This window comes from Camelus dromedarius, chromosome 2 (assembly GCF_036321535.1).
Source record: "Camelus dromedarius isolate mCamDro1 chromosome 2, mCamDro1.pat, whole genome shotgun sequence".
In the NCBI taxonomy this organism is placed as follows: Eukaryota; Metazoa; Chordata; class Mammalia; order Artiodactyla; family Camelidae; genus Camelus; species Camelus dromedarius.
The window spans coordinates 117,355,653-117,383,130 of record NC_087437.1 but is presented as its reverse complement, the minus strand read 5'-3'; the positions used below and the strand labels follow the sequence as shown (position 1 = coordinate 117,383,130).

Below are 27,478 nucleotides of genomic sequence, written 5' to 3'. Positions count from 1 at the left end.
TTCCCCCGGATTCTTCTTTTGAAGCCCTCTCTGTCTCTCTCCACCATGTGAAGATAGAACCAGGAAGCATGCCTCACCAGGAGCTCAATCTGCCAGCACCTTGATCTTGGACATCCCAGCCACCAGAGCTGTGAGCTATAAATTTCTCTTGTTTAAGTCACCCAGTCTATGGTATTTTTGCTACAGAAACCTGAGCAAGGACAGCCTTGGGCAAATTATTTAAAGTTTCTGAGCCTCTGAGTTGGATGGTTTTAACTTTGTGGTCTTTGCTTACACATTACAGGATCTGATATTTGATCTTACATGCTATGGTTTAATGTGAAATGAGTAGGAAATCCTTGTTCTGGTGTTGTCTCCTGTAGACATCAGATCCTGACTCAGTTTCATCATCTCTACAATAAGGAAGCTGGACCTGTGGAGCGCCAAGTTCCCTCTCCTGTCTGATACTCTTGACTTCTTACCCGAGATGAGCAGCATTACTAAAGGCATTACTGCTAAAAGCACCAATTAAAAGACTGTCTTAATGTAGATGCAGCCTGGTTCTCATCCCTGAACAGGAATCTAATTGTTAAGTTCCGATCTTCATCTCTACTGACAAAGGACAGCACCCTCCCCCAAAATCTTCAAGGCCACGATGCTGTTCAAACAACAAGAGAACAAATAGAAACATCTGTCCCCCCAGAGCTGGGAGTGGCCGCAGGCTCCTAATGAGAAGAGTGTTTTGTCGTGGTTCATGGACATCAGCCCTGAGGCACGAACATGCAGACTGGCACCACCTAGAACCTTAAGGGCCGCACTGGGTGTGTCGCCTCTGTGGTTTTCTGCCTAGCCGACTCCCTGCACCTACCTCACAGCTCTGCGTCATGGAACAGTACAGCTGTGTGAGGCCTTCGTCACAGCCAGGGACATTCCTGAGTTCAGTCACTGCTCTATGTGGACAGAGAAACTCAGGCCAGTGTGAAGGGAATTACTGCTGTCACAGTCCACTTCTCCTTTGGCTTCTTAATAATCTAATGCAGGTCACTTTGTCTGTTGTAAAGTGGGGTAATTCTAGTAGCGTTTCAAATAGGCATTAAATGAAACAGTATGTGTTAAGTCAATTACTAACATGTAGAGAATGCTTGTGATTAGTGGACCGTTTAAGCTGTTCAGGACGTGGACTCATGGGCAGAAGAGGTAGAGGCTACTTAAGAAGTAATTTTTAAGAGGTAAGAGCAAGAGACAATCTCCTCCCAAAGACAGACCCACACCAGGCGCTCTGCCGTTTCTCTACTACAACGTTACCCCTTTGGCTTCTGCCCTTTGCCTGACGGTCTCCGTGGTGGACAGCCTCTCCTACTTGGCCTAGGTAGCGGTCTTTCCTTAGGGCAAGGCAGCCCACTCTCTAGTCCCTGTGGTTCTGATGAGACAGTATCAGCCACTGTCTATAACCCCTCAAGGCCACAAGGACGGGCCGCAGGTCAGGCATGGCCCCTCCTAACTCCTCCGCCCCCCTCCCCAGCAACACGGATTGGCCCCAGGCGTGGCCTGTGGCCAAAGAAGACAGTCAGAGGGCTCTGCAGGGACTGAACCACCAAAGCTAGGAAAGACGTTCCCTCCTTCTGTGGGCTGTGGCCCCCAGCGTCCATGCCTGTCACGGGCAGAGGGCATGATTCAGCAGGACCCAACAAGGTTATCTGCTAGCTGGAGACTGGGTCTTTAAGGTAAAATGAGTTTGTCAGCATGAGCCCTAATCCAGTATGGCAGGTGTCCTTACAAAGATTAGGACACAGGGAGAAGATGACCATCTACAAGCCAAGAGGCCTGAGAAGGAACCAAGGTTGCCAACACCTTGATCTAGAACTTTAAGCATCCAGAATGGAGAGCAAATACATTTCCGTGGTTTAAGTTGTCTAGTCTGTGGTGTTTGGTTCCTACAGCCGAGCAGACTAGGACACATGGAAAGAGGTCATTTGACTCAGACAGAGCAAGCAGCAATGGAGCAGAGGTCTGAGGTCTGAGGTCTGGGCCCGGGGATGCTCCAAATGCTGGCTGGCAAGGTTGGGAAGAAGAAGTGAAATCAGCAAAGGAGTCTAGGATGGAGAGGCCAAGAGGTGAGGTGAGGAGAGGGAATGCAGCCGAGTGTGCTGTCCTGGAAGCCTCGGGAGGGGAGCCCGAGGGAGGACAGCGGGCTCAGCGATGTCAGATGGCCCTGAGGGCTCCAGCCAATCGCAGGTGCCTGCCGGATGGAGGACGCGGGCCTCCACCAGAACTGTCGATGTGGAGGCCAGGTGAGGATGGGTGAGGCGAGGAAAGCTGTTCTTTGGAGACGTTTTCATACTAAGGGAAAGTAGAGAAAAGGGACAGGACTGGAAAAGGAGGGAGGTCCAGAAAGTCGTCTTTGAGTGGGAGATGAAAACATGTTTGTGTGCAGTGAGAATGTTCTAGAAAGGAGGGGGTGACTGGAGCTGCAGATGTAGGGGAAGGGACGATGCTGGGAGTGGGGTCTGGGAGAGGAGTGGCAGGTGGGAAAGGACCGGCCTTTGAGGGAACCAGGGAAAGCCCCACGTTGTCATTGCAGGGAAGGCAAGGCCTGGCTGGAGGGTCATCCACCCTTAGAAGATGTCCCCTGCTCTGCCCACCGCCAGGCATCCACGCCCCCGACACACAGCCCTGCAGCCCCTCCCTGACCCTCCCACCTCTGTTCTGGGTCTGAGACGGGCCAGGATGCAGCCCACAGGGACCGGGGGTGAACGGTGACTTCAGGCCCGTAACAGCACAGGAATTGTGGCAGCCACACACTCAAGTCAGAGAAAGACACATCCATTTCAATCACTTTATTTCCATTGAAATGACACTTTGAAAGATCACGAATCCAAGCCTTTGAGATGAGTTACCACAAAGATTCTAAAGGTACAATTACATCAATTCATGGGGCTTGATTTCTTAAACTTAAATGAGAGCTTTTGAAAAATATAAATATACCTGAGAGAAAGACAATTCCACAGGGCACCTGCCTCCTAACACCTGAGCTTGGTGCCTGACGGGAGGCCTCACCGGCCCCACTCACCCGGGCTCTCCCCACCAAACACCCTGCCAGGGTCAGCATTTCTGTGCTTCTGAAACTCAAAGGAAACAGGAGCTCTCCATCTCTTACAAAGATAAGCATGTCAGCATATTTTTCTAAGCATATACAATCAAAGTCAAATTTAAAAAATATTTTCCCAAACTCAAAATAAATACAGAAAACATCAATGTGGGATAAAAAAAAAAAAAAGATTGTCCAGTTTACCACCTTACATTGCCGACTTTTCAAGAAGAGCCCGTTTACCAGCTCTATCTACAACTTAGAATTAAACGTAATTAAGTGCATTATGCTACGGTAATAATTTAATTTTGATTAAAGATAAATACCATTATTAATAAATTATAAATAAAAACATATGCCTACTCCCAAAATATGACATTAGAATCTAGTAAATTCCCCTAAAACACAAGGACACAATGTTTTCAAATGTCATTCTGTAGTTTATTTCTTTTCTTTTAGGAAAACAGAGTGTCCTCGGTTGGCATTAAGTAGTTTCCAGTCATGAAGATGGAAATCCAGACAGCCAGATTTGTCTTGTTGTCTCATTTGACCAGGTGGAAAATAAATCAATTCTCCCCATCTGATATAGTCCCAAATTAACTAAGAGTATCACTACTTCTTTGGTTTGTCTCTTTGTCTGGGAACTAAAGCACTGGGCCCTTGAAGACCTTGCGCTGACTTCCCGCTAGCATGCGAGGCACGAGCCCACGGCCAGGCTGGGGGGCCGTCACCCTGGCCACCTGGACCTGCCCGCGTGGGCACGGGCTTCTTAAACCAGAGGGTGGAGGTAGCAGAGTGGACAGACGAAGCAGAGCACTGGTGCAGCAAGCACTACCTTTGGCTCTTGTTTCTGCTTGTATTTAAGGTTGACTGTGCCTGGTAAGAAAGGAATTCATTTTTTTTAATTAATTAAAAAAAAATTTTTTGTCTGTCCCTTTTCCAATTGGCAGGCACGAAGACACAAGGCTTCTCCCCCATCCCCTGTGCCCGCCCAGCCTTCATGGCTCTTTGCCCCAAAAGGGTGGTTGGGGGAGGGGGGAGGGGGAGGGAGGGGGAGAGGGCAGGCAGCTTCATGGCTCAGTTTCAGGGCAAATCTGGGAACAAAGCCTCTTTTCCTGATGGTCATACTTTCAAACCAGGAAGATGGAGGAACCCCTAAGTTCCCACAAGCTACAAATCCTTCCATCAAATTCAAAACAGAGAAATGTGAGCACGTTTCCTATCCCCAGACACAGAATTGAGAGTTTGTTTCCAAGACACCTCAGCTCAAGTTCACATAGAGATTTTTGGATCAGGTAGAATCAACAGAAATAAAAATAAGTGGTAATAATAATCGATAAGAGAGACTTCAGGAACTAATGTTTGAAGGGACCCGCAGTTCACTTAATCCTCTGCTTAGTCAGACAGCCCAGCACTAGGCCCGAATACCTAACCTGGCAGCTGATCACCAAGCACCCGCTCCCCGCCAGACACACGCCAGGCGCCTGGGCGGAGGGCGGAGACGCCCCGGAGAAGTTAGCAATCAGGAAATTGCTGAAATGTCAGTCCTGATAAGACAAATGCTAAAATTCTTCTTAAAAAAATAATGAGAAAACAAATACTTTCAAATGGGACGCACACAGAAAAGGTAAACATCTCATCCATGTTGAAAACGAGGCGCACGGCAGCCGTTACAGTCAAGCAGGCTTGTTAATTATTGGCCCTGTTACAGAGCCACCCGCTGTCCACGGGGAGAGCGGCCGGGCGCCACCACGCTGGCCTTTCCCCGGTCAGCCGGGGCGCGACGCGGGCGCGGTGCAGACCGCTCTCAACAGCAGCGTGAGCATGGCCTGGTTTCTGAGAAGTACATCCATATCCAGTAAGCTGTCCGATCTCTTTCACTTTATTTCACTCTTTCTAAACTTCCTGCCTGAAAGTTGGAGTTCAGGAACATCTCGGAACAAGGCGACGGCGGTCCATTCCCGCAACCCGTGTTCCCGCCTCACCAGGCACAGTGCACGGCCCATGCTTGCTGTGTAACAGGCGGCAGGTGAGACCTCTCAGGCTCCACCCTGCTGCCCCGAAGGCTGAGAGCCCCAGGGCACCTGCTCTTCACAACCCACGTGAGCAAAGTCACCTTGATCTCCTCACTGCCCTTCCTGGACTCCGGGGGAGGGCAGGTAACATAGAGAAACCGGCTCTCCCCGAGTGTGGTGCCTCTGTGTAGAGCCGTGGATCACACCTTCACACACACACACACACACACACACACACACACACACACACACACACACACACTGATAGAAGCCAATGCCTGGAGTGTTAAACCCACAGTCTTTCGAGAAATGGCTTGTCTTGCAAGGGCTTTAGGTAGAGAGAGGTGGAAAGTGGGCTGGACTGGACGGGAGGGGCTCATGTTCCTGTGAACAGAAAATGTTGCCAGACGTATCAGTAAACAAAAGATGCCGCGGCCATCAAGTCATCAGCCACTACCATCCCCCCTCAGCAGTGAGCAGAAGGAACTCAGGATGCAGACAAGCAGGCAGCCCCGCCTCTGCTGCCACCCCCAGCAGTGCCCCCTGAGGGGACGCAGGGTGTGGACGAACAGGACACTGGCCCTGGGCAGCTAAGGTGCACATCAAAGGGGTGATTTCAATGAGCTCAGAACTTTGCACCTTCTCATACATAGAAAAGCGCTAAACTATTTAACTTGAGATGTCTGGTTTAATTAACAGGAATCTTTTGATGTTCTGACTGCCTGGTCTTTGTTATAAAAATGCCTATATATCCTGGCTCCTCCCCTACCTCTTTCGGAACAGTCCCTCAAAGCAATCTGAGAGGCTGTCATCCTGGGCTTAAGTCTTAAGTCCTGAGAAATGTCGGCCAAATAAAACATAACTCTCAATTTCCAGGTTGTACATTTTATTTCAGTTGGCATTCTGAAGCCAGGAACTTGTTGGAGCTGTCAGATGGAGAACTTGAATGAATTCAAGATGGGGCTGGTCAGGACAAGTTGGAGGACCCAGCTAAACAGGAGGTTCTGGGGGACTTCACAGATGACAAAGGGTCAAGTCTCAGAGGGTCAAAGAGGACAGGGAAGGAGCAGATAGAGATGCGGTCAACACTTGGGAAACAAGTGATGGCAAGTGGGAGAAAGACAAGATGGCAGACCCCGTGGGCGGCTGGGCAGGGCCAGCCCTGAGCTTCCGGTGGGGAACCCAGGAGGCTTTGGAGTCCCTAAGCGCCATGGGAGGACTCACCAACCACACCCTGGTGAAGGGCAAGGCATTGAAGGTCCAGGGTTGGGGGTGGTCTCTGCCACATCTGAGCCTCCCTGGTCAGACAGTGAGTCACTCTGAACGTCAGATTTCTCAACTCAAAACTAGGAGGTTAATTATAATGAGAGGAGCTATTTTGAGGACTCAAGGGCACATCAGGTGTGGAAATGGTCTACGGTGTTTGTCAACAGAGAAGGCTCTGAACAAACACTTCTTTCAGTTGTCAACACATCCTCTTCTTGACAAGGTGTGTCTGCAGAACTCAATGGCCGTGAACCTCAGCTTGACCCTCATTCCTGACGCCCTATAAAACGGATTGAGCATATTTGCCCAGTAAATGAATAAATAAGAGAATGAATGGCTGACACGAGCTTTCTGATGCTGGTTTCCAATCCTGGAGAAGCCGCTAATGGAAGGACTTGGCAAAGTGACTCCATTTTCCTGAGCCTGAGCCTGGGTTTTCTCACCTGGAGAAAGGAGGCTGCTTTTTAAAGTGCAGAAAATCTCTAAGGCACCTCCAGCTCCATTTGTTTTTTTAACCTGTTCAGTTCGTCACACTTACTGAATTAACCGAGTCTAGAAACACTGGGATCTGAGATTTTGAAGGCCATGAAGGTAATAACTTCTGCTAGAGTGCCAGGGAAGATTACAAGAAGATAACGGAGCAGGAGCTGAAATGAAGTCTTAAAGACTCACCCCAAAGATCTCTTGATTTGCCTGCAGATCACTATAAACATGCCACTACAGTGAGCACCACAATTCACAGACCAAACCTCGCCAATCATCAGGACGCACTCACATTATCAAGCAATTTACACACATTGTCTCAAACCACACAATAACCCTGTGAGGTGGGAATGACTATGGTCCCATTTTTCAGATGAAACAACTGAGGGAAAGGTAATTTGCTTATAGAGGGAGGGAGGAAGGTAGAATTCAAACCCTGGCAGCCCAACAACAGAGTAACCACACTCAGTAGGATCAAAGAACTCTCATGAAAATTCATTCACTGTGTTTTAAAAGTATATGATGCTAGCCTTTAGGGGTAATTGGAGCTGTGCTGGGGTGCCCAGCAGAAGCTGGGGTCCCTGGTCTGACCTCTGAAACAGCCCACAGCTTATGGACAGGAGGACAGAGTCCCCTGGGGCGATCACCCAGCTTCTCTGGGTCTCTGAGTTTCCTAATCAGGTCTGCTTTAAAAAAAAAAAAATTACTCCGGAGGTAAAGTGGAGGACAGGTTGGAAGGTGACATGACCCGATCTGTGAGGCCAATTAGGAGTATGTGGCCTGAGGCCAGCTGAGCCTAGGTGGTGGCCTGGACCGAGGTGACAATGCTGGCCACGGAGGAAAGGGGCCAAACCCACAGGAATCAGCAACCGTCAGGCAAGGCAGCACCGAAGCAAGGCAGAGGGAAGTCACAGAGCTGAAGGGACTGACAGTGACAGTGCTTCCTGAGACCGGAAGCCCCAGGGGAGACCGGGCTTGGGGGCAGGAGGAGCTGAGTCTGGTTCCAGCTGCGCATTTCAGACACGCACCTGTTGGGGTTCCAGGAACAGAGGCTACTCGGGCTGCTGGCTCGAGACACGGAGCTCAAGTGTAGGAAAGGGGGCCTGACAGGTTTTGCTGGTTTGTGTGTTTCCTTCCTGCCTTTTTACAGAGCGCTACATGGTCACAACGGTGTGTTTGAAGACAAATAGGAAGTAAGTACATTTAGCTCAAAACAAGACTAAGGAAAAGGCAGTTCTGCCCCATGGATGTAGCATCAGGCCAAGGGCCAGGAGCCGCTCCGAGTGCTGGGCTGAAGCTTGAACTCTGCCAGTTCTGGTTTTCATGCCGAAACGAAAGGGGTGGGACCAGAGCCCTAAAACCCCTGTACGTTCAGAAACACAGCAATTCTCCCTTCATCTGAACCTGTTTTCTCACCTTTCATTCCAGCTGTCCTCATCTACAGAAATGAGGACCGTGACCCCGGGCCAGACACACCTTGGCAGCAGGAAAAGAAGAGTGAGAGGGTCTTGGGGTTTCCAGGGCCCGTCATTTTTGGGGTGAGACCCTCAGTCCATGAGGTCAGGCTGAGAACCTTGGGACATGGGATGAGGCTGAGAACTCTGGTCTGTGGGGTCAGAAGGAGAACCCCAGTCCTGGGGTCAAGGTAAGAACCCGTATCAGAGAAAGTGGTTAACCTCAGAGCATAACAGGAAGTAAGGGCAGACTGACTTTGCATTCTATGTGAAGAGATGTTTTTAAGAATATAATGTGTGCAGGACGTTTCAGGGCACCTAAGGCTTCTGCAAAAGAGTTCAATGACTGGGCTTGCAGGAAAGGGGCCGGAGTTTTAGGATAATTCCATCAGACCTGTGTGCAAAATGCAACCTCCAAAGAGGCGCTGTGACACTAGGGTCTCCACCCAAACGACTGATGTGACTCCCCTTAGGTGTCTTTGAGACTGGACGGCAGGGTAACACTGTCCAGTTATTAAACAAAAGGCAAGGACTGCAGTTTGTAAAGTTAAAATGTTGGGCAATTTGCTGCCACATTCAAGCAGTTTATTCCATGCCACTGTATATACAGTTTCTTAGGTCAACAAGGACATGTTCAACTAAACTTTACTTTTCTATTATTAAACATAGTCCTTGAAGGCTTGTTTATCAGGGAAATTGCCTCCTAAACCAGGGCCCAGCTTTCAGCTGCTAAATCCCTTCAGTGAGGTCAAAATAGACCCATAAGGTGACACCCTTCCTGGGTAACCATGGACCATCCACACTCCTGACACTCAGGCTGCCCAGATCCCGGGACACCAAGCAGTGGCCCCCAAGTCCAGAATTCACTTGCACAGCTCAAGAAAGCTGGCATTGCTCCGTAGCTCCAGTTTTAAAAAATAACCTCGAATATTGGCATGGCGTGGTTTTTCACGTCCCAAGGATGCATACGTATGGAGTTACTTCTACCCAGAAGACAACTGGACTGAAGTCATTCTCATGATCCTGATCTACTTCTGGACAACATGGTTTATTGCTGTCATTCTCCTGGGACTAAAAGCTGGATATGGTTGAGGAAAAGAGGCAGGTGTCAAGAATCATGAAAACAGACGGACGTGGTGGGTGGGAGGAGGTCAGCCGTGTGGGGGTTGGAGGACAGGCACATTATAGGGGTCTATCCATTTCTCAGTGCGTGAGGTTTTCCATTCTAGAAAAAGGGGGAGTGGGTCAAGAAGCCCTGCCATACAGCAGTGCTAGGGTTTCAGGTCCCAGTTTTCAGCAGAAGGGGGATTTCAGGATCCCACTTACTGATTTGTAGAGGAAGTGTATGTTGTAACCACAGTGTTGGCTGCGTTTTAAATATCCTTCCCCTTTCTGCCACAGTTCACCTCTTCCCCTCTAAAACCACCTTCCATAGAGGTCACTTCAGTTGCATTCAACAGATCTTTACTGAGCATCTATCGTGTGCCAGGAACTGTGCTAAGAATTTGAGTAAATCAAGAAGACAATAGAGCCCCATTCCTGCACAAGCTTTTGTTCAAGTGAGATGAACTATAAACAGTCAATGAAACAGACACATTACAATAAATAGACATTGTATACTCTGTTGGAAAGTGATGAGTGCAATGATCACAGGGCAAGAGGACACAGGGTTGGGCGATGCGATTCCACAGAAGGTGATCAGGGTTGGTCTCATCAAGAAGGAGAGAGCTGACCAAAGACTTGAAGAGGCAAAGGAGTGGGCCATGAGACTGAGAAATAGGGCGACCCTAGCAGAGGGAACAGTCCATGCAAAGGCCCTGAGGCGGGCAGAGCATGCCTGGGGTGTCCCAGGAAGAGTCGGGGGGAGGGTCAGCCCAAGTTCAGGTTTGAGTTTGCTCACTGCGTGGTGTCAGGCAGGCTGTGGAGTACACGAGATTGAAGAGAAAGAGAGAGCCCTGGGCTGGAGATAGCCGGGCACCATCAGCAGGGCAGAGGGTATTTTAAACCTTGGGGCTGGATGAGACCACCAGAGTAAACCAGGGAAGCAGGCGGTCAAGGCCAAGCGCTGGGCGCCCCGTTCTTGGATGCAGAGCGAGGCGGTGGAACAAGCAAAGGAGCGGCCTGCAAGTGGAAGGACCAAGAGCACCAGGTGTCCTGGAACCGGGGACCAGAGCGCTAAGATGGGGGCGGGGCGTCGCGGGTCCTCAGTGCCCTCAGTGAGACCCGTCTGGGGGACTCAAGCACCAGAAACTGATGAGGGGGGGTTGCAGACAGACCAGGAGACAAATTTGGGCCGACAAATATGGAAAATCCTCTTGTGGGGCAAACAAAGCAAAGGGAGCAGAAGCAGGGCAGTGCGGGAAAGGATTCTTAAGACGGTTTGGAAGGTGGAAAGCGACGGCCCGCCTATGCGCACGCGGGGTGTCCAGCCGAGGGGAGATGGACGGCGAGGGCGAGAGCGAGGCCCGGGCAGGAGTCTTGCTCTCGCAGAGGTAAGATGAGCTGGGGACGAAGCCCCAAAGCGGAGGGGCTGGTGCCATAGGAGCCCCAGTGGTCCCTTCCTACAGGAGGGGGAGGTTCAGATGCTGGAGGGTGGGCAAGCGTGGCGGTGGGAGACTGAGGAAGGGCCAGATGTGCAGCCTACGTGCCAAGGCAGTGGGCGCTTGCATCCCTGTGGACGCTCCCTGCGCCCCTCGAGCCAGCTCAGGGCCAGGGGCCGCAGCCCTGCGTGCGCCCACCGCACACGGTGCCCCCCAGCTTGTCTTCACATCCTATTCCTGCTACTTTTCAGCTACATAACGTTGGGCAAGCCGTTCTTGCTCGCTTCCTCTACCTCGGGTTCCTCGCCTGTAAAGCAGGGAAAGTGGTCGTCACCTCCCCGGTGGAGCCGTCGTGAGTACTGAAGGAGGTAACGCTGGGAAAGCCCTATCTCAGGGCCTGGCCAACAGCACCGTCTCTCAGCAGCACTCCTCCCTGGAGGCCTATGAGACAAGCCACTGCGCCACCAGCCAACTCCTCTCCTCTCCCACTCCGAAACTCACGTTGGGTGTTACCGGAAAAGCTTTGCCTCCTAATTCACGCCTCCCCAGTTTCTTGCTCCCACACACAGGCAAGACTGTGTCCTGGAAGACGACTCCCTCTGGAACCTGCAGTCCATGACAAATAAGTAGTGAGGTCCTGGGCAAGTCTCTGGGTCTCTTTGAGCTTTTTTTTCACCCTATGTAAAGGCAGGATGGCAGGAGCTCAAAGACCCCTTCAAGTTCTGTAGTCACAAGGTAATTTTTCCCTAAAGGGAAAAAAAAAAATCTTCATTACATAAAGAGACTAGAAGGGGAAAAAACGTGTTTTGCAGAAAACCCTTTAAGAACATATAGAGGTTGTGGGGGAAACTGAGCCTGTGCTCAGGGCTCCCTATGGCTGTGGGGTTTGGACGGATGCTGAAAAGACAGACCCTGAGCTAGCCACATCTCAACTACCCATCCCAGTGGCCACATGGACAAGCATACCAGACAAGGTGGACATAAACGCACGACCCAGCCCTACTGCCAGACAAACCTTTCACTCTCAAGACCCATCATTGTCTCCAAAATCCGAGGCAGCCAGTCCTACGAGGGGTGTGGCACTGGCAATATCTGGCTTCAAAAGAGAAACTTACACCCTGATTTTCCCACCTGAGAAGGTGGCTTTTCTGAACATGACCCGAGCATGTTCACAGCAGCCAGGATAAGGAAACACATCTCCCAAGAAGCAGCTCCATCCAGACTCAAGAAATACCCTGCAAACTAGGGTGCCAGACCTCGTTTTGCAGTTCAACATCGCCATGAACATTTTGCAGCAAACATCTCTTCCTGAGTTTGGGTAAGGGCTTCGTCCAGCACTTACAAGCCACATGAGGTCCTGGCTTGGAGTGCTGGTAAAGTCCAGTCCTGTAAAGTGAAAAGTAAGAACCGGTCATCCAATGACCGGGAGCAAGATGGCTTTGCACATCACATGACAGTGGCTGACGGGCAGAGGTGCCTCCTTTCTACACCACCCTGTAGAACAAGCTAGTACAAACCTCTGGAGACGAGTATCAAAGGGTAAACTCCACACCACAAAACTCAGCTGTTTCCTGGCCATCTGAGAAATTCAAAGAAGCTGAGCTGGGATGAGGTTTGGGGTATGGACACAGGGAGACTCCCTCCGGGACCAGACCTCATTCAGTTTTCAGTGTCCCAGGGGGTTCTTGAGCGTATCTTGATTTGAATCCACCTGAATTCCCAAAAAAGCTCCCAGAATCCTTCACATATGGTGACAACTGCCCCTCAGTCCACACTTGGAGACCTGGAGTGCAGACCAAGGGCATGTGGAGTGAACAGGCAAACAGGCGGGGCTGCCAAGATGGCTGGGGGGAGATGCCACACTCTTGGGGTCTCAGCAGAGGGACCAAGAAGTCTGTACCATGGGCCAAGCCTCATAGTAATTTCTGAGCCAAAACTATAAAAACTGATTTCTGTCTAGAGCTGGGTGTTTCTTCGGGGATGAGCTGCAGCCACTGTAGGGGTATCTTCCAGGATGCGCTTTGCAAGGAGTGGAGTGCCAGGCTGCCAACAGGCTCTCAGGTTAACTGGACCCATCGAAGTGAATGAAGGCAGTTGGCGGTGCATCTGTCCACCCCAGTGTCCATACTAAAAGCACAGGGATGGGAGTTGAGGCGGAGGGGACCCTAGAAAGGGCCTGATGGATGCCAGCAACTAGGCTGCCCTCAGCCTTCCTCACCACCATCCTCTCCCAGGGAGGCAGCACCGGGGCAGAGAGGGCTGAGTTGGCGGCTGCTGCCTGGATGCTGACAGCACTGGATTCTCGTCCCTGCTCCAGTGTCTGTCGGTCCTACGCCTTGGCACAGGTTCCGGTTCCTCTCGAAGCTGCTGTTTCCTTCTGGGTAATATGGGGATGGTACCACCTGCCACCTCTGGAGGATGCTGACCCCTGAAAGGAAACCACGCAGGTGTCCACCAGACACAGTGCAACAGGTAGGTACTCAAGAGGTGCTGTCTGTTATCGCTCAGGGCGCCAAGTGGGGGTTCCTCAGCCGTGTGGTTCAGGCTTCCGCTCCGGCCCCCTCTTCTTCTGCCTCCTCCTTCCTCACTCCCTCCCTGCCCCCTGAGGAGTCTTAGCAACACCACCCAAGATCTTTCAAAAACCATCACCAGGAGTTGTCCGAAGTGTGTCCATATGTGCCTGGGGCTCCCCTCAGCTATGTGGACATTCTTCTTCCCAGGAACTTTCCAGAGCCTGCCAATACTTCAGGATATCTTGAGGCTTGATATGATGACAGGCCACGATCCTCTTATAACGGCACGTGGTGAAGGGTAACCCATTGGGGAAGAAAGTCTGCTCAGAATGAAGTTCCTCCAGTTTGATTTTCAGTTTTTCCAGGCAGAGCCCCACAAAGACATCTTCGAGCTTAATGAACGGGACGCTCTCAGCCACATTGTACACCTGACTCGCCACGTCGCTGGAGAAGACGTAGCCGGTGCCGGAGCAAAAGGGTGGGTACTTGTCCCACGGATATTCCTGTTTACTCACAAACCACTTACTGTACCTACTCCTAATGGGAAATTCGTTCAGTTTTAAGTAGCCAGTGAAAAACCGACTTGTCCTGTTTCTCTTGAGAAGCAGCTCGGTCAGATAGTAGACGTTAATAAACATGTCGGTGTCTGTTTTCATCACGAAAGCGGCCTGGGGACAGAGGCGATGGACCCACTCTAAGCCCATCATGGTCTTCAGAGTCAGATTGAAATAAACGTCCAAGAAGTCCTTCTGGACAACATCGCGGTGCTGCTGGATCTCCTGGGCCACTTTTTTCGAGATGTCCTTATCGGGCGTGGTTCCCAAGAGGAAGAATGTTTTTATTTGTTTTCCCATCACGGTCTGTTCTCTTCCCCATGTGTCCCGGATGATCATGCGAGCATATGCCTGTTCGGGGGACGAAGTCACCAGCAGGACAAGGAAGGGGGGATCCTGCCTGCAGTCTGTATCTGGGAGCTGAAGGAAGTTCCCACTTTCTTTCTTGAAAACAAATGAATCTTCTTCAAAAGGATTCAGAGTGTACGGGCTAAGATACAGACAAAGGACTCCCAGGACCACCAGGGAAACATAAATCCACCTCATCTTCACACAAGCCATCTGAAAGGAACAAAGTCAAACAGTCAGACCTCGAAAGCAGGAGGGTAAGTTTAGCTTTCCCCGGGGAGGCTGAGATGGGGAAAGAGATCCATGTTTCACGGCTCATGTTTTGAAAACTCTGGAATCTCACTGCACCCAGAAGTGGAGTGCTGTGGTCCCACACTGAGGCAGCATCTTTCCCTCCACGGTGGGAGATCAGGACTACAGGGAACTGGGCACTGGTCCTGGTTCCAGAGCTAGCCAGCCTTCACCCATGGGAGCGTCAGATTCCTAATCTAGAAGGATACGGAAGCACATCACTAAGTTCTGCCAGTGCTGCCTGGACTGACTCCACAATGGCATCCAGCTGGAGAGCCTGCAAGGCTGGAAACCAGGCTTTCTAGCTCTAAAGGATGGGCCATTGGCAATCTTCTCTAATTGATTTAAGCACCATTTCATCACTCCCAGAGAGATGCAAGACCAGTTTTCAGATGCGCCACAACTGCCTTTGAATTCCATTCCTGCTGGCAGTGGCTGTTTTTTGTTTTGGTTTGGTTTTTAGGTTTCTTTTTATAATCTCCTGATTCTTTCATCTTCTGCTCACCCATCTCTTTTATTCTCGACAAATCCAGGATCATCCACATCAGCCTTATAACATTAAGAAAGCAAATAACTCACTCTTTCTTGGGTGAGATGAACCTCTGTTTTGAAAACTAAGCCAAAGGGTAGATTCCAAGAGGAAATTCCTTCCAAAGAGCTGTCAGCGTACGATGTCCGGAACTATCAGCTTCTGGGCTTGGTTTGTTTACCAAAAAAAAAAAAAAAGATGATTCTCTTCCTCAGGAAACCCTATAAGGAAAAACAAAAAAGAATAGTGTTGCTCCAGTCACTCATGCCTCACCAGCAGCTCTTCACCATTTGTTGGGCTGAAGCATTTGCTGTAGGACCAATGCCCTACGTACCTATGAGAAGTTGAATCTCAGCCTCACTTTTCTTATCTGTAAAATGGGTATGATCAAGACAAACCCCACCACATGGTTCACCTGTCAACAATAATAATAACAGCATGAGAATATCTGAGAATCTCTTTGGCCTAATGGGTTAGGACAACACCCAGAGCTTTTTAAGGAGACCTGTAATCATAAGTCAATCACAGTCCAACTTCTCATATTGATAACTTAGCTTCTCTACATAACAGAGTCTGTAGCTGATGCTTAAAGAACCTAACACAGGAAAGAAACCCATCAATTCTCAACTCAGTGTCCGTTTTCAGAATGTTACCCTGAGCGAGAGGACAGAGGGGCCAGCACGAAAAGAAAGTGGCCAAGTGAAATGAAGAAAGGGTTGGTTACTTTGATGGCAAAAGAGGACCTCGAAATTTCACCAAGTGGAAAACTGTTCCAAATTCATTCCCCACAAGAGAAATGGAACAAGGATGGAGCTTTGCAGAACTAGCCGACTCTCTGGAGGCTGACTCAGGCCAGCTCCTGTTCTGGGCGCCCCGTGGGATGCCTGACCAGCTGGAGCCCCCACCAACTTCAGAGGAATCACCGCCATAAGCAAAGGGACTTTGAGGGTGCGTCTTAGCCTGCAGGGTGCCAAGAATTCTACCCCTTTCTTTGCGAGCTTGTTTACTGAAGGGCTCAGATGCGTGGTGTATCTTGGCGGTGGGGAGGAGGGGAAGCAGGGGCAGGGGGCAGGGGTAAAGGGAACCAAACTGCATTTTTTCCCACAATACATTTGCGAGAGAAACTTAAGAGCCAACGCAGAAAAAAGATGCAATTATTTCTCTGTTCTATTTTGCTTCCTTCCCTGGATGAGTTGGCTCTCCCTCAGCAGCTGGCTCAGCAGTAAAGCTTGGCTCTCATCCCCTCTCCTGTGCCTCTTCCTGGGATCCTTCGCATGAATGAATCTCAGTCCCCAGGAGGGGATGCTCGGCTCAGCCACGGCTCTGGTCTCTAGCCGGGCGCCAAACGGCATGCAGGAGGCCGAGCAAGCACCACGCCCCGCGGCCAGACTGGCCAGAGCTCCCTGGGGCCGCTCGCTTTCATGTGCGGTTGGAACAAATTTCCTACCTACCGTGCAGTGACCAAGAAACACTCTCCGCAGCTGGTACCTGGGAATCCCCACTACAAAGCATTTGCATCTTTGACTGAGTCTATATGCTGTGACACAGGACCAGGGACTCCAGCTTCTGCTAAAGGACCTACGGTTATAAGGCCTGGAGACAAAGGCATCCCGAAGTCCACATCCCCGAGGGCTGGAAAGCCAGAGGGGGAAGGTCTGGAAAGTTAAGTTCAAGAGGGTTGGTGGGGGTGGCTTCCCGGATCTGAAGGGAAAGATCTGGAGCGGACAGCAATGATCCACTCTGAGGCCAGAGAGAGCACAAAAAGCCAGTCACAAAAGCCAACCAGTGTCTTTTTTTTGTCATACAATTTTTTTAATTATATAAATGTTGGGTTTTTAATTGGATCAGTTTATGAAACATTGTTTCATTGCATAATTCTTTATAACTTAGTACCTATTTATATAAAAGCTTTGATTTAATTTAATAATATAATGATAGATAATCACTTTTATTATATTATTAATTAAATATTTAATATTATAAATAATAAAAAATCTGTTCAATGTCAACATTCATTAATATAGTAAACATTTTAATCATAAACTTGCTTTCATGGTTACATAACATACATTTATATTAAAGTATTCTGTGTATCTATAATTTATTTGATTGCCTCTTGATTTCTCCCTCTGCATCTAGCAGTATGTTTTGAAATCATTAAGTAACCTAGGGCTTGAGTAATGTTGGTCAGACCAGGCATTTGTTCAGTAAATGAAGTTTCAAGTTCTCTCTTTTCTCTCTCTTGGGCTTGTAGCCTCCTAAAGCTGTATTTGAGGCGGGCTGGTTTGTCTTCTGTTTCAGGTTTTAGCCACCTGAAGTCGTGTCTTCCGTTCCTCTCTCAGGCGGATCAGAAGACAGCAGGGAGGCCCCGTGTCTGCAGGGACCTTGCCCTAGGATGAGCCCTTCCCCTTTTATTTTTCCCTCAAAATCTTTCAGAATGGCGGGTTGGCTGGTATCTCTAGGCCACTTAACTTTTCTTTTTTCATTTTCTTTTCCTTTTGCATCTCCTGTCCATCCCCAGCCATCATTTGTCTGTTTTTTTCTCCTTTTGCATGTTGACCTGATAAGCTCTTCACAGTCCCAAGTGGTCCCTGCGGTGGGCAGGATCCTGATCTTGTGGCTATTTGGTTTAAGGAGGAGATTGAGCGGGCTGGTAGGTCACCACACCTAAAAGTGCCTGAGGATGTGAGCTGGGAGACGTGTGGTCAAAACTGAGCTGAGAAGCCTCCCTGGGGCTTTAGCGGGTGGGATCAACTGCTCCTTGTTTATTTCTTACTAAGTATTGAGTCACAGGTCTCCAAGGGTGGGATGGAGGACAACAGCAAAGTAAGTGACCACAAGGAGACCTGCCTTTGAAACAGGACACGCTGGGGTCATTCTCTTTGAGGATGGTGACCCGTGCCGTGGGGGCAGCAGATCCCAGATCTCACAGGGACAAAGGCCTGGGGCCCTTCCAGATAAGGCGGAGTGAACTCTTTAGGACTGGCTAATCTGAATAATTTTGGCGGGCCTTGAACTAAAGAGGTGCCCTTAGTTGCCTGGCACCTGGCCCTGGGAAGATTGAGACAGAGGAATATTCTCCTGGGGCCCCAGGGCCACAGAGAGGAAGGGTGGCTTCAGATGGGTTCCCATGTGCGTAAAGCCCTGCTTCCGGCTGGGCACTTTGTTATCTCTAAGAACTGGCTAGCTCTTCTCCCCAGCCAGAAAGGTTTTTTAAGATGTCAAAACATCATAATATACAGAAAATTAAAAATAGGATTAGTATCACCCCAGGAAGTAAAGTCCAGGGTTGGCTTATTCCGTAAACTCTAAAACAGTATTGGCTTATTTAAAACATCAGCTGGCCAGATACGGAAGGCGGGCTCCTTGGTCACAGGGTGAGGTTGCTGTAAGGGTGCTTCAGTATTTCACTGATTGTTAAATCAGGACCTGCTCCAGTTTCCATCACGAATCAGCTTAAGATGCTGCAGTTCTCTGTGGAAGCTGGGGAAGAGCTACAAACCCTCCACAAACATTTTTAGACCACGACTGCTTCCAACACAGTTCATAAACCCAAACATATGGGAGTCCAGGGGAAATCAACTATGCTGACATAAATTCATCAAAATATTTTTTATAGTGTGCCCGAGCAATATTCTGTGCCAGAATGCCCTTATTCAGCTCTGTATCTGATAATAATTTCTAGCTTCATGTTGAATAATTATCTTAATTTTGAAGGCAGCATGAGTTTCGCCCATATTTGAGAGTGTCCACAATGACTATTATGTTGTGAAAATACCAATGAATCTTCTTGGAGACAAGATCACAGGCTCTTCTCCCGAGCGGGTCAGTGCCTTTTAGGGGGTAAATTGTGCCCCCACCCTCCAAATTCAAACGTTGGAGTCCTGACCCCCAGTACCGAGGAATATGACCTTATTTGGAGAGAGTGTCTTTACTAAGTTACAAGGAGGTCACTTAGAGGGGGCCCTAATCGAGTTGTGACTGGTGTTCTCATTAAAAGAGGGCATTTGGACACAAATGAGCACACAGGGAGAACGCCACGTGGAGACGGAGGCAGAGGTCGGGGTGATGCTTCCACAGGCCGAGGAGCCTCAAGGATGCCAGCAGCCCCCAGAAGCTGGGGGAGAGCCTGCGACAGACTCTCCCTCGCAGCCTCAGAAGGAACCGGCCCTGCGCACACCGTGACCTCCAACTTCTGGCCTCTAGACTGTGAGGGAATAAACATCTGTTGTCTGTCTACGGCCACACTGCCGGATCTGGGTCGCGTCTGGTCGGAAGGCCTCAGCCTGTGGTCCTCTGCTACCACAGCCCCAGGAAATTAACACAGCGCCCATATTCATGATGGAAGAAAGCACTGCATTTCAGTTAAAGGCTCATGGAAACAATAACGTAATTCTTTTCCCATCCGAGATGCCAGCCCTCACAGTACTAGTCCTGCTCTGGTGCTCGGGGTCACCTGCTTACCTGCAGACGGGCTCACACACCTGAGCCGAGGGATGGTCACACCTCAAAACTAGCGACAGTGACTCCAGGAGAGGGAAGATGGCATCGTGGATGTCTGAGGCCATGGGTGAGATCACCGTCCCATTTGCAGGCGCTTTAAGGTTTTTGCTGTTGCTTTTATCCGACTTCCCCTCTGGGGCCTGGGAGTCAGGGCTGAGGTGGACTGGAACCTTTGTGAGCTGCACATTTTCACCACATTTTTTTTCTAAAATATGTTTTTCAATTTTATGGGAAAAAAAGTGGTGATGGTAGCTGACAGGTGTTTTTTCTTTTTTTTTTTTAATATTCCTACTTACTGAAATAAACCGTCCACTCTGTCAACCCCTCTCCTGTTTAAAACATGTTCTAAGCCGTCTAGCCTGGCTCCTGTGGCCGCCCAGCTGAGCCCCCCAGGCAGTATCCTTGGGCTGTGACCATTCACACCACCTGCCTTTGACTCTGTGGGTCGTCACCGAGCCAGTGGCCGAGGTCTGCACACAGAGGCGTTTAGAGGGCACCTGCGACCTCCTCTTTCGTCAGGAGGGAATTTGAAATTCCCAGCCACATGAGGAATAGTGGCTTTCACTGCCTCTCCCATCACCTCATCAGCTCAGGCCAGAACCGTGGACAAAAATCCCATTCATCATGTAGCTTTCATGCTGCCGAAGGCCGGAGGAAATTATGCTGGGGAAGTGTCCCCACTGGCATGGTCTCGGGGGCAGCCTGCGCCCGTCTTTGGAGGCTGACCAGCTAAGACAGGAGCACGTCGCACTGGGAGAGCTTTCGTAACGGGCCCTGGCTGTCAGTGGGGAGAGAGCACTGCGCCCTCATCCCAGACCCTTTTCCGGCCCCGGAAAACCTCTTCTGGGCACCTCCTCTGTGGCAGGCCGGGGTCCAGGTGCCCGCAGTCCAAGGATGAAGGAGACAAACTTTGGAGGGGTTTGCAGCCCGCAGGACGAGCTGTGGCACAACCCAGCAAGGAGGTGTGTGATCCTGGCAGACCCTCCCTGAGCAAACCTCAGTCAGGCTCCTCTGAACCCCCTTCTCGGCGAAGCCTCAGCCTTGGGCTCCCATGTCATCTATGCATCAGCCAATTTCAGCAAGAACCCTGTGAAGTGGGTCTCGCCAGAACCCCCCACCCATGATATCTGATCAAACGCCTCATCCCCCCAGGCTTGGTGTCTGATCACCCTGGGCTGCCTTCAGCCAGAATCTCGTCAAGTTCAGTTTAGCCAGAATCCCCCAACCCCTGATGTCTCTTCCCAGTGATTTCCCATCCGCTGATCCCCCAACCTGGCCCTTGGCTACAAATACCCCGTGTCTGGGCTGTATTCAGAGCTGAGCCCAGCTCTACACCGAGGTCTCAATTCCCCTGATAGTACTGGAGTAAAATCTGCTTCTGCCACTGTAGCTGTGGTCCAGCTCTGGCTTTACTCAGACAGGGTGGAAGAGAGAACAGAGGTCCCCCTGAGGATGTTCAGGGTGGCTGCCCTGGGGAGGCACACGGGCAGAGGCAGGAATCTAAAAAAGCCTGGTGGGTTCCAGAAACAGGCAGCAGGCGTTGGGGGGAAGCTTGGAAGTGAGGCTGGAGGCCGGCAGGGCAGCTCGGCGTGGCCTGGAGGAGCATGGGAGGAGCCTGGCTTTTATGAGGACATCAGTGGTCGGTCCGCAGGGGTCTAGGCTTTAGGGACTGCTAAGTCTGGGGCCCAAGGGGGCCTCTTTCCTCCATCCCTAATACAACAGAGAAGCCTCCTGCTGACTTTGAGTATGGTAGCTCCCATTAAACCAAGCACTGGGGAAGCAGAGCCCAGAGATTCATACCAGTGACCATCAATCTCAGAATCAATGACTTCTGAGCTTTAGGAAGGCATTCTAGGGGTTGACATTGAAGCACGTCAGGCTGTCATAACAAAATGCCATAGACAAAGAGGCTTAAACCACCGACATTTACTTTCTCACAGTTCTGGAGGCTGGGAGTCAGAAACCAGGCTGCCAGGGTTCTGGCGAGAGCCCTCGTCCGGCAGGGGTGAAGAGATGGGGGGAGAGAGGGGGAGAGAGAGACAGAGAGACAGAGGCAGGGCGAGTGCATTAAATCTAAATCCAATTACCCCACAAAAGGCCCAACTCCACACACTATCAAATACATATGGGTTGGGGGGGGACAAAATTCAGTCCACAGCAGGGACCACCTCCCAACATTGCCAGGGCACCGACTCTCTGATAGGCAGTACTGGTCACTGTGAATGTTCCCGGGGTCTCCTTGGATTTCCCTCAGTCACGTAAACTGCTGCGCAGAGGGAAGCACCGCCCTTTTCCAGGCCATCGGTGTGCTTCTCCCTGCGAAGCTCTATTTCTGGGCCGTCTGTCTCTTCTTCTGTCCCAGAGATGGAGAAGAGCGCCCCACCGGACCTCAAGATTCGAACTCCGACAGTAAGACAGAGATGGGAGTGGAGGGGGTCTGTGCTCTGTTCAGCTTCCGGACCCTTGCTCTGCAATCTACCCTCTGCTGAAGCCTTGTTTACAAAAACACAAACAAAAACCCAAAAAAGTGTCTTTACGTGCAGCTCCCAATTCTTAAGAAACCAAGAGCGCAACTCAAAGTATTTTGAAACCAGATTCTTTTAAACCTCTGAAGCATTCTTTCCTGAATAGCCCAAATAGCACTGAACAATTTCAACTTTACTAAACAGTTTCATCCACAGTGTCAAAAGGAACAAAAACTTGTGCTCATAGACTTAAGAAGGCCAGTCTACCATGGGCTTAAAAATAATAAGCTTCTGACTACTTCAATAAGCCAAGAATTGGGGCTTTTTTTCTAGCCAAAAATGGAACAAAACAAATTAATAATAGACCAGAAAAGCATAGAGCAGATCGTCACAAACACGGTTGCTGATTATTCTGTGTAAAAACCAGGTTAGAAAAACCTGAAAGTTTGGGGAAAACTCTTTGATTGTCTGGGCTGGTGACATAAAGGAAAGATAACGTTTTTTAGCCCCATAGAAGTCACTTTGAAAACAAGCACAAGCGGTTCCTCCCTAAGAACCCCTTCTCCCTGATTATTCTGGGCGCTGGCGGTCTAAGTGACAGGGCCACAGAAGCTTGGGTGCTTGAGTCAGGTCTCAAGACAGAATCTGAGAGTGACAGGAATTCAGCATGCAAACCACCAGCAGGGAAGAAAAATAATTAAAATAAAGGAGGGTGATCACTCCGGAAACATGGCCTGTCCAGCCTTCAGTTTCTAGGACCTGCCCTGAACGAGAGGCCGTGGGAACAGCAGGGAGCATTCAGGTGGGGCAGTGCTGTCTGTAACGCACCCTAACTCCCTATGGCTTGAACTTTCATTTCTTGACAAACGAGCTCAGCCGATCTTCAACAGGACCATCCACCCGTCCACGAGTTCCTCATCCATCAGCCCACGTCGTGTAGTCTCTGTTCTGGCTGACTTCCCTTCTGCTTCTGCTCTCAGGCCACACTTGTTCCCTTTCAGATCCTTAAATAGACTCTCTCCTTCCCTCCTGTACAAATGTCCTGCTTTGTGCGCGTTTCCCCTCCCCCTCCCCCCGCACCCCACTCCTGCTGCGTCCCCCTTGCAGCCGGGATCCTTCACTCCCCATGCCACTCACCGGATGCTATGTTATCAGTTTTATCCATGGGATTTTATCATTTCTTTGTGCAAACCTTGGGCGACCGCCCACCCTTCCCACTGGTCAGTAACTCCAAAAAGACACAGCAGGGGCCACTTTCTGTGTTTTCCACCGTTGTCGCAGCTGCTGACTCGTAGTATTTGACACAAAGAAGCCCAAAGGAAAGATGTGAATGAACCAACAGAGAAGTTGCCCAGGTCTCCAAAAGCTAAACGGTGCTTCTTTGTAACTGGGATACAGTTCCTGACCTGAAAACGAGCGCTTGGTTTCTGCGGCCTCTCCTGAGGATGAAACAGGTTTGCAAAATTTTTCAGCACGTTAGGTATTTCGGCTTTATGTGCCTTTCAAACAACTTCATTTACTGCTCAGAAGAAGTAGAACCTGGCTTATTTCAATGGAAGAGGAAGAAGTGACATTAAGGCTTTCACCCGCCACCGTTCACACGGGGGAGGCTGATGGGCTACTAGAGGCAAAGCGTGGGGTGTTTGGGTAACGCTCAGAAACCTCTGTCAGGATGCTTTAGCATGAAGGGGAACAAAAAGCCGTGCAGAGAAGAAAGATGGGGAGCTAATGGTCCCCACGGTACAAGTTGCAGCCTCTGCCCTCTGGCTCCAGGAGGTAGGCTTACGATGATTAAGAGGATGGAAGATAATCTTGGTTCAGAAAATAGTGCACATCCAATAATAAACCATGGCTGTCCAAACACAAAATTCAAAAGCCTACCTGATTTGTCAGCACAGCAGGAGTGGCCCAGAAGCAGTGCAGCCTCGGCAGAGCCGCCTCCCGGCGCGCAGACCTGCATTCTCCGGGGCGCACGTAGACCGCCCTGCAGCTGCCACTTCCTCTAGCTGTGGGAGCACTTCCTCTCCATGGCGTTCATCACCCACAGCTACCTCTGAAGCCCGACAGGAGGCAGCCACAAAAACCTACAAACAAGCAAAAAAGCTGAATCACACATCGTCACCCTCGCTCACCCTGGCAGGCTTACTCTTGAGGCTGTCGGCGGTCGCTGCAATCACTATCGTTTCTCTTCTGCTGGAATGTCCTTTGGCCCGTGGGTTATTTCAGGCCCTCAGTCCCCTTGCAGGAGGTGTGGTGAAACATTCTGACTTCACGGCGGATGATCTTGTAACGAGTGGGTGATTTCTACCTCGAGGTGGTGGACTATTTCCTTATGCCTCTCATTTTTTCCTATACAGTAATCACATAGCTTCCTCCAGCTTGTCACTACTTGTTGATTGTCTTTAAGAAAGTGGGAGGATGCTACTGATGACACATGACTAGGAAATGAGTTTTTTTTTTCTAGTAGAAATAGAGAAAATCTCATTACTTCTGCCCATTGGGTTCTAGATCCCTTGGCCTGGCCAGAAGTAGATCCCTGTCTCCAAGCTCTGGACAAAATGTAGACACCGTGACCCCTGACCAAGGAACGCACTGATGAGGGAGGGTTTGGCATTCGGATCTGGAGTTAGGCAATAGGGACCATCCTCACTCCCCCCTTCAGGCTGAAGGAAATTAGGATCCACTCAGTGACACAAGTACCAGATTCGTGCCCATTTCCACTGTTCTATCTCCCAAATTTAGACTTAACCACCTCCACTCCAGCCTCTGTGCTGTCAATCAGAATTTTTCAAAACCACGAGTCCACGAGTGTCATTCCAACACTTAAAGCTTTCCAGTGACAGCCCATCACTTCCACAGTGCCCAGACACTCCTGCCACAAGACGGTTTAAAGTCCCAGAGTGCATCATTTTCTTTCAGATCATCATGCTGCTCTCCCTGGCCAGAATGCCCATGGTCTACCGACTGATTTTTTAATCCTTTTGGATCCAGCTCAAACTTTGCCCCATCAGTGAAGCTTCCCTGACATCTCCTCCAACAAGTAGGTTTAATCATCCCCTTCCATCCACCACAATCCCTTGTACGTACCTTTACCATGCCACCACCGATTATAGTTATATGTTTATATGCCTCTCTCCTACTCTGCTGTAAGCGGCTTGGGACAGGAAATATTTTATCCATATTTACTTAAATCTCAATACCTCATAAAGTACTTTTCACATAAGAGATGCTCATTAAACATTTACTGGGTGCATAAGTAAATATTTCCTGTTATGGGTGGAATTGTGTTCCCCTCAAATCCAAATGCTGAAGTCCTAACCCTCAGGACCTCAATGTGATCTTATTTAGAAATAGGGACATTGCATATGTAATTAGTTAAGATGAGGTCATACCAGAATAGCATGGGCCCTTAATCCAGTATGACTGGTGTCCTTATAAAAGGGGGAAATCTGGACACGCCACGCACACAGGGAGAACACCACATGAAGATGAAGACGGGGTGGTGCTTCTACAAGTCAAGGAACATCAAAATTTGTCATCAAATCATGCAGCTAGAGGAGGGGCCTGGAGCAGATTCTCCCTCAAAGCCTCAGAACTTGCTGACACCTTGATCTCAGACTTGCAGCCTCCAAAGCTGCGAGACAGGCCATTCACGCTGTGGTGCTTTGTTCTGTGAGTCCTAGAACACCTATACACTTACTAAGTAAATAGATGAATAAAGTTATTCAAGTGGTTATTATCTGAGTATCTGCATCGGGCTTTGTGCGAGCTTTGCTGAGCAGCAAACACAATAGCGGTATTAGGCAGAATTCCGCCCACAAGCAACGTTGCATTTAGATCTGTCAGAACATGCTTCCTCCTCTCTCTGTGCATATTTTGACAGGAAAAGTGTTTTTCCAAAGTTTTCCAAACATTTTCCCCACTAGATTCTTATTTCTGTTTAAAGAAAGCTCTATAGGCAGGAACTGTTTCCAAAAAGTAGACAAAGGGTTACAACATTCAAGACTCGAAAACAGCTGGGGGTTATTTTCATTCCTCTGTGTCCCATCCTTCCTCTGTTTTTTTCTGCCTCTTCTTACCTCCCAGGGACTGCCCTGTCTCCTCTGGCCACCTCTAGGTAACCACAGCTTTTCAGTGAATCTACAGAAACCACTTTTCCTGAAATGGGAAAAAAAAAAAGAGTACTAACCTACAAACATCATCTCCTAGTCAGATGCCAGTCACCTCCTGTGCCTTTCACTGCACAGAAAACCCAGCACAGAATCCACTGATGGTTGTGAGACAGGAGGGGAGGAGGTAGGTCACAAGCATGGAAGGAATGACTCAGCAATTGAGGATGCAACATAAACTGGTTAGAACCAGCTCAGCCCAAGATGGCGGAGGATTTGACTTCCAGTGGACCTTGAGTCTCCTTATATGCCCACTGTAACACATTAGCTGCTAAATGACACACCCACAGGTTCCATGACAGTTCTGAGGCTGACTATAAAAGATCAAAATGTGGGCAGTGGACCAGTTCTGGGAAATCCCTGTCCCACGCCCAAAATAGTTGGAAAAATCCTCCCACCTGTACTAAGCTCATAAAACTAATCACCCCTGCACCCCAAGGCCTCTTGCCACTTGAGATGGCCTGCATTCTGCCCATGGAACGTGTATCTTCTAAGCTGTTCTCACTTCCTGAGATGACCCCATGCCCTGAGGCCGCCTCTCTTGTCTCCTGAGACAGCCCGCACTCTGTCTTTGGAATGTGTATCTCTCTAAACAAACTTGCTTTCACTTTACTATGACTTACTCTCAAATTCTTTCCTATGAGAAGCCAAGGACCCTCACTTGACAAGGCACATCCCAGGGACTCTCCCAAGACCTGGGACATGACTGTCCTCTCATGCCCCTCATTTTCCTGCAGCAGAAGGAGCCAGAAATGTGTGAGAGAGACAGTTCACTGACCTAAGTCACCAATTCTCAAGAAGTCCTGAATGAGTTCCTGACATGGGGTGTCGGGAGAATGGGGCTGAGGTTGCCAGAGGGAGTGAACAGAACTAAGGCCCAGATGCTCAGGAAATTTCCCCTCAGACACGTGGGTTTCTTATGGATTCTGCTTCCTGCTCACTCACATTCACTTCACTCCAAATCTGCGTGAAATCACACAGATTTCATTAAAGATAACTTTGGCAGGAAAGCCACAGATTTTAATGTGAAATGATTCACAGTGAAAATATGACACTTTTTAAAAGCTCATTAAAATTGTTGAACATTGATGGGTTTGTTAGCAAGGCCTACTGTTCCACTTAATGACACCCCTTCATTTTTTCACTGGTCTCTGGCACTGAGTGCTGGTTGTTACAGAACAGGCTGGGACCATTTTCCTATAAAAACCAAAGCTGGAAATGTGCCCTAAGGATTTTACAGAGAATATGTATTTTTATTTCAATAATAAAAGAAGCAAAACA

At 49.5% G+C, this 27,478-nt stretch overlaps 1 protein-coding gene across 8 annotated transcripts in view; it reads right to left on the bottom strand.

Moving 5' to 3' along the window:
* Positions 1 to 2,801: 2,801 nt before the first annotated feature.
* Positions 2,802 to 27,478, bottom strand: part of B3GALT5 (beta-1,3-galactosyltransferase 5) — a 40,158-nt gene continuing 15,481 nt past the window's right edge. For 2 of the 8 annotated variants that reach the window (XM_031459790.2, XM_031459794.2), the window contains exons 2-4: positions 23,910 to 24,112; positions 15,111 to 15,281; positions 2,802 to 14,453 (exon numbers count right to left, since the gene is read on the bottom strand). In XM_031459790.2, the coding sequence (XP_031315650.1) occupies positions 13,518 to 14,453 (936 nt within the window). In that variant the 5' untranslated portion in view covers positions 15,111 to 15,281; positions 23,910 to 24,112 and the 3' untranslated portion in view covers positions 2,802 to 13,517. Of the gene's footprint in view, positions 14,454 to 15,110; positions 15,282 to 23,909; positions 25,206 to 27,478 lie in introns of those variants that run through there. The other 6 variants (XR_010376721.1, XR_010376726.1, XR_004139210.2 and 3 more) reach the window with 6 other exon arrangements.